General features: G+C 39.7%; 1 protein-coding gene across 2 annotated transcripts in view; it reads left to right on the top strand.

Moving 5' to 3' along the window:
* The window catches only part of PATL1 (PAT1 homolog 1, processing body mRNA decay factor), a 38,492-nt gene extending 32,816 nt beyond the window's left edge, over nt 1–5,676 (top strand). For both annotated transcript variants that reach the window (XM_070428078.1, XM_070428077.1), the window contains 4 exons: nt 1,303–1,458; nt 3,395–3,486; nt 3,575–3,724; nt 4,054–5,676. In XM_070428078.1, coding sequence (XP_070284179.1) covers nt 1,303–1,458; nt 3,395–3,486; nt 3,575–3,724; nt 4,054–4,075 — 420 coding nt within the window. In that variant the 3' untranslated portion in view covers nt 4,076–5,676. The remainder of the gene's footprint in view (nt 1–1,302; nt 1,459–3,394; nt 3,487–3,574; nt 3,725–4,053) is intronic.
* The last annotated feature ends 7,574 nt before the right edge of the window (nt 5,677–13,250 follow it).

Raw genomic sequence — 13,250 nt, 5'->3', positions numbered from 1 at the left:
ATGACCCAGCTTCTTCAACAAATAAATGATATGGGAAGAGGAGATGGACAGTGACAGAGGACCTGTTGTTAACAGATTTTAAAAGCCTTACCAACCATCCAAGTGCTGTCAATGAGTGGATCTTATTTGAACTATGATTAGAATAATTCAGCTGCTAAAATACATTTTTTAAATAATTGGAGGAATTTTAATTTGGAGTAGATACTAGATGATATTGAGGAATTAAATTTTGCTAGGTGCAATAATATCATGAGAGGTTTTGTTAGAGATATAAACTGAAGTATTTATAGATGAAATTATAAGATAAAGGAGGAACAGATTGAATAAAATTTGGCAAAATGTTGGTTTAATTATTGAAGGTGCATGATGGGTAGGTACAAGGACTTCATTATACTGCTCTTTATACTTTTGTGTATATTTTTAAATGCTTTGATTTTTAAAGCTTTGTTTATTTAGAGTAGTGGATCACAAAAAGTAGCCTACTTTCCATCCTTGGCTATTATATAAAGTAAAACCAGCCATCATTTTTTTATACCAGGGGCATTGAGTGCTGGAAGCACTTTTGATTTCCTTTCATGTGTTGTAACCTAGTTATGTTGGTAGCTCTGTATTTTAACTTTTCAGTTCAGGCTAATGACCAGAAGGAATGAATGGCTAGCAAGGTAGAATTCAACATCTTTGGGTTCTGTTTCAAGTTACTAGCTCTGTAACTCTGAACACTGAGCTTAGTCAATTAGCTTCTCTAATAATCTATAAAATTACTAAATAATATCTCTGTTTCCTCATTGAGCTTTTATAAAGATAAACCAAAATAGAATTAAGTCTGAAAATACTTCTCAGTAATTCTGTAGTACTCCCTCTTAGACACAATATATTGAAATCGCCTAAATACTCATCTCCTCTGTGTTTTTGATCCCTGAGGGTCTGTCTGTCCTTTTAACTTTTGTTCTTAGCCTATGTTCCTGGTACATTGTAGGAATTTAAATATTTGTGAGATAAATTAAAATACTGATGTTTTATCATGAATCTTTTGTGTTTGAGAAGTGATTTTATTCCCTGGGTTCACACAAGTCATGATATTTCATATGCAAATTGAGTTGAAAAAGTTCTCAGTAGATACCTTAGAATACTTTGTTAGGATTCTAGTAGTATCTGCTAGACTTGTCAGCCCTTATTTGTTAAATCTCGCCTCAGGCAGTTGAGTATGCAGCTGAGCAAGCACCCATCTATCCAGGCTCACCCACTGAGGGTGACCGAAGTAACAGTTGCCAGGATCTAATGTGTTTTTTTTTTTCTCTGTAGGTGCTGCCGTGCTTATTGAGTCCCTTTTCCCTCCTCCTCTATCATCTTCCGTCAGTGACTGTCACCAGCCTTCTGCAACAGCTAATGAACCTACCTCAGAGTGCAGCTGCACCAGCACCTTCTAATCCTCACCTCACTGCTGTTCTCCAGAACAAGGTGGTCTTGCCTTTTTCGTCCCTGAACTTTATAAGGCTTCTACATTTGAGTTACAGATAACACTAATAGCTGCTGTGGGTATGGCAACTTGTTAAAAATGTTTCCTTCATCCGGAGTTACATTAAGTTTCTAGTAACAGAGGCCAGAATTAACAGTGGTTTCAACAAAATAGGATTTTATGTATCTCATGTCAGTAAATCTGGTGTAGTGGCTCCATGCGTGGTCAGGGATACAAGCTCATTCGGTTTGCCTTCTCTGCTATCTTAGTAGTGGCTGCCATACTCATGACTCCTCTGGGTCCATGATGATTGTAGAATTCAAGGCTCCACTTTGCATCAGGAAGAGAGATGGGTACAGATGGCTGAAACATGTAGATTAGCTGTCTGTCTTCCTTATGGACCTTTTCCAGGAGTTTTCACCAACAGTTACGTAAAATCTCAATGGCCAGTCTTCGTCACATGCCACACCTAACTGCAGAAAGTGTGGAAACATCTTTTAGTTCACACCATTGTCATCACAAAATTAGAGTTCTCAAATAGGAGGAGAAAAGTATATTACAGTGGGCAAGTAGCAGCCTTTGTTACACGACTTTACATAGAAGAACATCCCATTTCATATTTCATTTACATCAAATTAAGTATCCAGAGACTCATAGGGGAAGCATAAACAGAAGAAGGAGCATGAGCTTTTAAACAGAGCAAGTTTTCATTCCTTGCCTGCCACTGTCTAGATTTGCGACTCTGAATAGATTATTTCATTTTGCTGAGCCATAGGTTCCTGGTCTGTGATGATCTCCACTTCAGGATTTTCCTATTACTGAGATGCGAGAAGAGCTGTGAACAGTTCATTGTAATGCCTCATTCATAGGCACTCATTAAGGGCCATCTGTTAGAGTAAAGTGAAAAAGTAGGCTCTTTCCTTGCCCCCCAAAACTGTCAAAGCATGACTCTGGAGAGGGAGCAGTTGCAGTGCCACAGGGACTTCAGATGGGGTTCTGGAGTGATCAGTTATGTGCCCTCCATGTAATTTGGTTCCCTCGTACTAATTTTGATAAAGGCAGTAGAAAATTGTGAGATCAGATGAGATTGTATAGCCCAGTGTTGTTTTTCATATATGCAGGGAACTTTTGGGGAAAGGCAGTGTTATCCTCTATGAGGGGAACTCAGAAAGGTGGGATGGAATCTCAAAATATCCCCATCTTCTCTTTATGATCCATCATAACTGTGACTCAGACATTAACCCAGTACTTCTGGTCCCTATTGCATTTTCATTCTATGCCCCTTTAGACTGCATGTTCCCTGCTTTTACCACTACCCCATAAGTAAAACAAATCTTTATATATTTTAATTTCTAAAGCATGTTGTGGAAATCGCGATAATCCTAGATATGGTGAATATAAACTTCTTTTAATTTTTTTAGACTCTTATTAGCATCCTATCTATGCCTTTATATTTCCAGATAGATGTGTCCTTTTTTAAGAAAATCCTTTCTTTGTATCCTGATCATTTCAGTTATGCTTCTTTGTACATTTCCCACAGGTTTTACTACCTGTTTTTCTTAATTCAAAATATCTTGCTCTTTTTAATGTTTTCTATTTTGTCCATGAACTTTAATTTTCGGTATCAAAGTTTGTCTTCATTTAACTTTCCTTTTTAATTCATTTATCCATGGCAAGGAAAAGTTATATTTTTTATCACAGGGTGGGGTTGGGAAGCAGTGAGAACTGTAGGACACTGGGACTTTTGTTTCCATTGATTATGTGTTCTGCTGCTGTGCAAGGAGAAAGGCACAGCGTCTCCCCTCATGGTTGTCTGATCTTTGCCCAGTCTAACTGAAGAGCACAGCGGTAGTCATTTGATTTAGTGCCATTTCCCCTGCGTGGTGGTGGAGAGGAGGAGATGCAGTATTGAACTTGATTCCCTCTCTCCTGTTGTAGTTTGGCCTGTCACTGCTCCTTGTTGTCCTGAGCCGTGGGGAAGACCTACAGAGTTCAGACCCTGCTACAGAATCAACAGAAAACAACCAGTGGTTAGTCTGCGCTGTATTTCTTTTAAATTCTTTTAGGTAATCTTTTCATTCTTTTTCTTACATTGTTATTATCGATTTTCCCTTTCAGGATGCAAGTGATGTTCATGGCAACCCGAGAACTTCTGAGGATTCCCCAGGCAGCCCTAGCCAAGCCAATCTCTATCCCCACAAACCTAGTATCCCTCTTTTCTCGCTATGTTGACCGACAGAAACTGAATTTGCTGGAGACAAAACTGCAGTAAGTTAGCAACAGGAGAATTCCTATCTCACTAACGTTGGCACTTTAGAAGTTATGAGGAGGAGGTTTGGGGGCGGGGTGGGCATAAATCTGAATTTGGTGGAAGAGATTAAAGACTTCTATCAAATATATGAGTACCTGCTAGATATCAAACACTGTACTGGGTGCAGTAGCACCCTCATAGTTGACTGAATGCTAAGAGTAGAGACGAGACATCTTTGGTGTTTCGTTAAGATAATTTTTACAAGGATGTAATTTTATGAAAAACATTGCCTTCTGTTTTAACTCATTTATACAAACAAGTTTCCTTTCTTTCTTTATACCTGTAGGCTAGTTCAGGGGATACGATAAAAGATCTGCACATGTGTCCTGTACCTCTTTTTGGCTGTCACCTGCACTGCTGCCATCACCAATGGAGTGTTTGTAATGAGGGAGGGGAGGTAGCTCATTCCTCAGAGCGTCTTATGTGGCCGAGTCCTGTTCACAAGGATTGTCTCTAAATGCCAGGTGTTTCCCCACTGCTCTGTGACGTTCGGCTGAGTGATACTTCTGCTGGTTTCTTCTTACCTTCTCTGTTACAATTCTGCATGTCCTACTTTTACTCAATTCTTCCCAATTTTGCATTTCCTTTGCTCTAGAGACACAAATATAATCTCTCCCTTTATCCCACCACTATTCCATTTCAGAGTAGATTATAGCCTGCCAAAGGATCCCTCCCCGCATCTTATTGAAGTCTTTTTCATTGCCCCATATTAATATGACTATAGGAGAACCAATTAAGTAGAAATTAATATACATGTGTGTGTACACACACCCCTCCACATATGTTTCTGTGGTCTCCAGAGGATCTTTAAAGAATGAGTTTTAGAGGAAGAAATATTCAGTTGACATCCCTCCTCTAAACACAAACTAGCTGATATATTCTTAATCTGTTTCTAGTCCTTCTTATAATTAATTTGGTGAGTTCCCCTTGTTTTAATATAAATACAGAATATGCCAGCATATTAATAAAATCAGAACTCAATTGGCTGACACCCAGCTCTAGACTGAGAAGTCCTTTTTTTCTTCCCCACTTGAGTTTCCTTTGTTTCTGTTCACCTGAATGGAAACAGCATACGGTTTAAGCCTTTATCCTGCTACAGTGACAGTGTACTTGAGCCTGTCCTCCCAAGTGTGTGGAAGATTGCCCAAGGTGATTCAAACTTAGAGCCTGCTTCCACAGTGTAGCTCTTGTCTTCCTGAGACTACTTCAGTAAGCCATGCTTTTACCTCTCTCTTCCCCATTTTTATTTGGTGTCCTGGATAGAAACCTCCAAATGTAACCATGGAAGCTAAGTTGGGCTTGCTTTGTTCTTCATTCTCCATGCCACGGGCAGAACTGCTGTCCTTGCTACTTCATCTCACTCAGGTCCCATCCCAGGGACCTAGACATGAATCCTAGCAAGGACAGCCTTCTGTTACCTTTTCACTTGTCCCTCTCCCATTCAGCAGTCAACCAGGATAAGAGGTTTTGTTCCATGGTGATTATAGCCCTCAAGAAAAATCTGAATCCATTTTAAATGTACTTTTTGTTGTTCTCACCTTTCGAATGTAGTGGGGAAAGACAAGTTGTGATGTTTAAAGAGAATAAACATTTTGCACATAACATGTATTGTACAACAGTAAAATCCTCCATTATAACCAGTTGTCCTTGTCTCCATCTGCATTTCTTCTCATTCTGTAGCCCCAGGCTCCACCAGCTGTTCCCAGTGACATTACTAGCTTCTCTCTGCCATTATCAACTGACTTATTTCCACTGGGCACCTTTCCGGCCTTTTCACTTCACAACCGATCAAGTGAATACTTGATTAGTATTTCTTCTCTGTGCTTTTTTGTTTGGTTCTAATAAAGATTAAAGTTTCTAAATTTACATTTTTATAGGGAATTGTAAATAAATACAAATTGTATACTTGAAAAAATGTGTGCCAGCATTTCTCCTTTCTTGTTACTTCTTAGCATGATTTTTAATTTGTTTCTAGCATATTTAGGTAGACTGGCAAGTCTTGGTGTTGGAAATTGGTAAGGATATCACCTAATGTTTTTACTTTTTTAATGTTATTGTAATGTTTACATGGTAACTTTCCTTTAAAAACCTAGAGTGCTTTCCATCCTCCTCTCTCCATTTTAACTACAAACTGGAATTATGAATTGTAGATATACTGTAGTTCATCTTTTTCATGCCATCTATCTCTAGGCACATGTGATTTTTAAGAGACTCATTTAACCCAGTTTGGCCTTAAGCTGCCCTCACAATTCATCTTCTCAAAGGAGATGGGGAAAATTTTCCAATTTGTTAGAGAAATTTGTTATTTCAGATAAAAAGGTTCTAATCCCTTTCTCTGCCATTGTGGTGTGTGCAGTTAAGTCTTCCTCGCCATATCTTCTCACAAGACTTTGAGGGTCAGGCAATTCTTAACCAACAAACAAAAGCAGAATCATCCCATTCCCCAGTGGATTTGGCTGAAAACTTAATAAAATCTGATACAACTACAAGAGGAGACACTAGAGCAGCGGTTCTCAACCTGTGGGTCACGACCCTTTTGGCAGTCGAACAACCCTTTCACAGGGGTCGCCTAAGACCATCCTGCATATCAAATATTTACATTATGATTCATAACAGTAGCAACATTACAGTTATGAAGTAGCAACGAAAATAATTTTATGGTTGGGTCACAACATGAGGAACTGTATTTAAAGGGCCAGAAGGTTGAGAACCACTGCACTAGAGTAAGACCAAGGTGAATCTGTAAGGAATTGCATGTAAGATGGCACACATACTTGTGCTGTGTCACAGTCACTAGCCTCTACCATATCTAGCTGGGAACATCACCTCTCTGGACAGTTGGATATATTCTACTGAGACAATCATTTTTCTCTTTGTTTCTATGTTTCTCCTGCACTAGTTGATTGGTTCAGTAATAAATGCGAGATATTTTGTTTGAAAAAAAAGATTCAGCAAACAAGTAGAGAAAGAGAAAAAAATTAAAAATTATAAAGAGGGAGGGAGACAATTATTGGCTGCCTACTTACTTGAAGCTTATTTTCACCCTCATGAGTAGACGGGCTCCTTGAGTTAAACTGTTTGCCCAAGGTGACAGCTGAGCAGCAGAGCTTGAGACTCCTGCAGGATGTTCTTATTGCTGTGAAGGAGTAAAACTATCTTCTAGTGGATCTGTTGTCAACTCTAAGTGAAAGAAAAAGTCTTATTAGATAGTGAGGTTTGGTTAGAGAGGAACTGGCCCAGGAGTGTCCTCGAAACCCAAAAGCAAGGATTCAGAATGTCAGAGTGAGGAAGACCTTAGTGGTTGGTCTACAAGCCAGGGAGCTGAAGCTGAGGGGGCAGAGGCTAGTTCAGGTCCCTGGGCTGGAACTCCAGTTTGAATGCTCTGCACCTCTCTAGGTTACAGTTCATAGCCCGGGAAATGCTGGGCCTGCTCCAGAAAGTGTTATCTATAATAACTAAAGTGTAATATGCTAATTAGACCAGACGTCCTTCCACCTAACCGGAGGGAAGCCTGGGTCCCAGGTGCCTGGCGGCAGCCAAAGGAAAACCCAGGTCCCAGGTGCCAGAGGGAAGCCGGTGTCAGCAGCCAGGGGAAGGAAGGCCTACTCTTGCATGAATTTCGTGCATTGGGCCTTCAGTAGTGTTGTTTCTTGTGATAAAAAGCCTGAGTTTAAGAAGTGCTTTGGCCCTGACTGGGTAGCTCTGTTGGTTAGAATGCCATCCAAATACACCAAGATTGCAGGTTCAGTCCTTGGTCAGGGCACATAAAAGAATCAATGACTGAATGAATGAATGGAACAAATAGATGTTTCTCCTAACTAAATAAGTGCTTCTACTTTATGAATGTAACACTAGCTTACAATAACCAACTGATTTTGAGTCATGTAGTATATTCAAGATATTTTTTGTTCTAGGCACTTTAAAAGTCACTTAGGACTCTAATGAGAGCAATATTAACCTCCCTGCTAATGTATGTCAAAAATAATCAAATTAGGTGAGGCCTAAAATAGTTTACGACAGTGTGTCACAGGTAAAAACTGACATCAATGCATGTAATCTTATCCTATATAAAATAAAGAGGTAATATGCAAATTGACCCTCACACCCTCACAAGGTGGCTGCCTATGACCAGGCCGTCTGGGGGGTTAGTGAGGGACAACCAAACAACTGAACAGCAAGCTGCATGGGGCAACCAGGCCAGCGAGGGGTTAGTGAGGGGTGACCAGGCTGGCGGGGGTTGGGGGGGGGCAGTTGGGTGTGACCAGGCCAGTGGAGGGGGGCAGTTGGGGGTGACCAGGCCGGGGGGGGGCAGTTGGGTAGACCAGGCCAGCAGGGGCAGCAGTTAGGGGTGACCAGGCAGGCAGATGAGCGATTAGGAGCCAGCGGTCCAGTATTGTGAGAGGGATCCCGGATTAGAGAGGGTGCAGGCTGGGCTGAGGGGACTTCCCCCCCTCCTGTGCATGAATTTCATGCACCGGGCCTCTAGTACTAGTATAATAAAAAGAAGTCCTTGATAAGTAATAGGTAACAGACTTGTGAATAATGACTTTCACACATGAAAGTGAAAGTAATATTAAGAAGTTCACCCCACTAGTAATCAGAGATATAAAATATTTTTTTCACTTATCAACCTAACAAAATTTTTAGAAATAATACTAGTGAGCCCAGCCAGTGTAGTTCAATGGTTCAGTGTTGACCTATGAACCAGGAGGCTATGGTTTGATTCCCAGTCAGGGCACATGCTCAAGGTTGCCAGCTTGATCCCCAGTAGGGAGCATGCAGGAGGCAGCAAATCAATATTAACCTAAATCAAACCTGAAAGCTGAGAAACATCTATAAGGGAGCTAGGTAATCAGTAATGTGTGTACTTAGCCAGTTGTGAATAGAATATATTTTTTTAATATATTTTATTGATTTTAGACAGGAAGGGAGAGAGAGGAAAATATCAATGATGAGAGAGAACCATTGATTGGCTGCCTCCTGCACACCCACTACTGGGGATTGAGCCCACAACCTTGGGCATATGCCCTTGACTGGAATGGAACCCGGGACTCTTCAGTCCACAGGCTGACGCTCTATCCACAGAGCCAAACCAGGTAGGGCAGAATATTTTAATTTGCTTAGATTTTGTACCAATCTAAAGAACCAGAGAGAGATCTGCATATAACTTGCAAAGGCAAAGGATCTCAAGTTCCACCTTCCCGCCCGCCCCCCGCCCCCCCAAAAAAACAAACACTGTTAACAGTTTAGTGTATTGTCCTCCAAGTGATTTCTATATGCATATGCAATCATAGTTAGAATTATAGACATTTTTACTTTTTTTCTCAGAATCATGATGCATCTTTTCTATGTCACTATATAGAGAGCTACCCTGTTTTTTTAAATTTTTGTATAATGTCCCACTGTGTGACATTGTGCCATAATTCATTTAACTGCTTATTAATAAGATTCAGTTTTCAGGGACTTTTTGTCTGTCAGTGTTCATCCAACAGTGAACAAAGGTAAATCCACAATGTCATCTTACAGCTCTTTCATAGTGTACAAAGAACATTCATTCATTTTCTAATTCAGTCTTCTCTATAACTTTAAAAAATAGGATGGACAATTATAATTGTACAGTACAGAAACTGTAGATCAGCTAGACCATCCAGCTAGTAAGGGCTAAACTGTAATGTTAAGCTCCACATCTAGTGTCCTGGATACAAAAAGGCCCTGGCCCTTGCATCCATGCTTCATATAGGAGCAGCAGAAAAGCTACAAGCATTTAAGGACATATCTGCAAACTCTTCTGATTGGACTTTAATGCCTTCATTTTCAGTGGACAAATTAAGCAATTGCCTCCCAGAAATATCCAAAAAGGAGCAATTCAGGCTATAATGTTCAAGTTCAATTGCAATGTGTAAGGATCAGGGTTAGAGGAAGGCCCTTGCGAGGCATCTGGTCCTTTTGGTTTACACATTTTTGAAAAGAAGAAAAACTAAGACTCCTTGCTTTCACCCTTCTGTCTCTATTCCAGTTCTAAAATGCATTTTATATTAGCTATATTCATTCACAGGTTAGTGGTTCATTCATTAATTCATTGCACTACTACATGAGCTCTACAAACACATGAACTGTCTTATTCACAGCTGTACCCAAGACCCAGAGACAATACCTACCAGGGATCAAATGCCTGTTCATTAAATAGTTATGCTATGAAGAAACAGGATTATTCAGAGGACAGACCTTAATATAATAAATTAGCCTGTGTGTGCAAGGCCCATTTCAAAATAAGATTCAGTTTTCAAGGACTTTTTGTTACTATTCAAAAACTATTACTGTTTTATCACAACAACCCCTAGGTCAGGAACAATTTGATAATATAAGGAAAGCACTTGTGTCCAGTGTTACTCCAGGTACAGTGATGACAAAGACAAAATAAGGTCCTACTCTGGTGCAGCTTACGTTCTAAGGGTGGTACTTATAAGAGCTAAAAAGAGAACAAAAGAGGATAATGGAATCGAGTGATAGGATGTGTACTTCAGACAATGTGGTCAGGAAATATCTTGAGCATGTGACATTTAAGCAGGCATATGAATAATGAGAAGAAGACAGCCGTGCAAAGGTCTCAGAAGAGCCCAAGCAAAATGAAGAAGATAGCCAAGACCCTGAAATGAGAATGAGTGAGGAGTTGAAGGGGCCATGGCAGGTCAGTGTTGCTGGAGTGAAGGGAGTGGGATAGGGTGACCACATGGGGGTCTTGAAGGGACCTATTCTCATTGCATGGGAAGCTTTTGCAGAGTTTTTAAAGAAAAAGTACAAAACAACATATGTTCTGATTTATGAGCACTACAAACACAGAAACTGTTTTATTCACAGCTGTACCCAAGACTTGGCACAGAGACAACACCTAACAGGCATCAAACAAATGCTTTTAAAAATCACTTCGCCCTATGGAGATGAAAATAGACAAGAGAAGGGGACACTTAGTAGAGAGCCTCACAACACTATTCCTGGTCTACAGGATGAGGAGACTGAGCCTTTAAAAGGCAGTGACTGAGAATAAATTTTTTGAAAATAGACTTAAGACAGTGGTTAGCTTTGGGAGTGTTTAGGGGAATGGTATTGGCACAAAGATGTAGGAAACTGGTTAGTTTGTATTATGTTGAATGGTGGATTAATGGGTATTACTTTTACTATTGTGTTTGATAACTTTCATATATCATATGCATCCTATGGATCTTATAGGTTGAATTGTGTCCCTCAAACCTCATGGTGAAGCCCTAGGCCCTGGAACCTCAGAATGTGACTGTTTTTGGAGAATGGGCCTTTAAAGAGGTATTAGAATAAGGCCATTAGTGTGGGTGGGCTCCAATCCAATAGGACTGGTGTCCTTACAAGAAGATTAGGACATAGGCACAGAGAGGAGACCATGTGAAGACAAAGAGTAAAACAGCCATCTAAAAGTTGAGAGGCCAGAAAGCCAACCCTGCCAACAGCTTGATCTCAGACTTCTAGCCCCCAGAATTGTAATAAAATAAATTTCCATTGTTTAAGTCATCCCATTTGTGGTATTTTGTTATGGCAGCCCTAGCAAACTAATAACTATAGGTGTCCAAATATTTCATTAAAATTTAAAATCCATATGATTATATATATATATATATATATATATACACATATATATCTATATTCTCAAACTGTTAACAATGGTCATGCCTAAACATTTCTTCAAATTTTAAAGATGCTTTCCTTCATAGCCACCATACCAATATTACATCGAACAAATGTGATCATTGCCTAACATCTAATACCAGCCAATTTTCAAATTTACCCAAATATCCCAAACATGTCTAAAAAGCTGTTTATTTTTCCCAGAACCAGATTTCATTCAAGTATTTGGTTGTCTTTTAAGTTTTTGGAAACTTAGAACAATCACCCCGACCCTTTTTTATGCCATCAATTTTCTTTAATCTTTGTGATTTTATCTTCTATGAAACTGGTTGTCTTATAGAATGCCTAGCATTCTTGATGTATCTGATTGTTTCCCATTGTTTCTTTGAGCGTGTCTAACTGGTTCCTCTAGCCCAGTGGTTCTCAACCTTGGATGCACATTAGAATCATCTGGGAATCTTTTTAAAATCCTGATTTCTGGGCCTCATCCTCCGGAAATTTTGTTTCTTTGTTGCTAATGTTGTGGCCTCACCCCATAACAAAGAAACAGAATTTCCGGAGGATGAGGCCCACTGCTAGCCCCTGTAAGGGGAAGGTCAGATATAAAGGCTTGATTGGATTCAGGTTGAACATTTTAACAAAAAACCTTCCTTAAGTGATGCTGTATACTTCATGCTGCAGCACACCAGGGACCTCATAAAAATTTGATTGTCCCAGGGTTAATGATGCTAAATTGAATAACTGAATTAAGGTGGATACAGCCAGATTTCTCCATTACAAAAGTATGTCTTTCTGATTGGCAAGTAATCTGAGAGGTGTATTTGACAACACACTGCACATTTGTGTAGTTATTTACAGTGTACCAAACATTTTCAGGTGCACAACAGTATCCCTGTAGGGTTTTATTTCTACTTAACAGAAATGAAAATTGAGTCTTGGAGTGCTTAAATAAATGACTTTCCCTAAGTCCCAGAGCCAGTGAGTAGCAAAGGCAGGACTGAAGCATAAATGGGTTCATTTTAGTTCAGTTAAAAACTTTTTTTAATACCAAATAGCCTACATCTACCTGCAGATTTTCAAAATGTATTCTCCTGAATTCAGTAAGTCTCTCCTTATGGAAAACATTTGTCTTTACTTTCTTGATACCCGGAAGCATGTTACCAAGGAAAAGCAATTTGTTTTACAGCGTCTAACAGCCATTGCCTATCTAAACTAGCAAAATATAACAGGTTGCCCAAAGCTCCATTTTAACAGTAGTTTGCAACATCTAAATGTTAAATGAAGTACTGAATATGTTACTTTCACAAATGTATGAACAAAGTAAATTTATTTTAAAAAATTGGTGCGAAGTTATGCGCACAGAGATGTGCTTGTGCTAAAATCAACAAGAGTCTTTAAGTCTGGAAGAGATATCACTGTGAAGTACGTATATAAAGTCAGGTCCTTGCGTGTCTATTTTCTCGTCATTAACGTGGGCAACTCGTGGGACAGAATTAGAAGCAAGAGAGCCCCTCGGCCTGGCTCAGCGGTTGAGCATCTATGAACCAGGAGGTCAAGGTTCCATTCCTGGTCAGGGCACATGCCCTGGTTGTGGGCTCGGTCCCGGTGGGGGGCGTGCAGGAGGCAGCCAATCAATGATTCTCATCATTGATGTTTGTCTCCCGCTCGAATATATCTATATATCTATATCTATATCTATCTATATCTATATATCTATCTATATCTATATCTATATCTATATCTATATCTATATCTATATCTATATCTATATATAAAAGGATTAGAAACAAGAGATAAAGGTGTGGTGCAATGAGAAAACCAGGGAAGGTC

This window comes from Myotis yumanensis, unplaced genomic scaffold (assembly GCF_028538775.1).
Source record: "Myotis yumanensis isolate MYYU_CA2020_CCGP unplaced genomic scaffold, mMyoYum1.0.hap1 SCAF_10, whole genome shotgun sequence".
Lineage (NCBI taxonomy): Eukaryota > Metazoa > Chordata > Mammalia > Chiroptera > Vespertilionidae > Myotis > Myotis yumanensis.
Note: the sequence above shows the minus strand (reverse complement) of the source record. Positions and strands in the feature narration are given on the sequence as shown.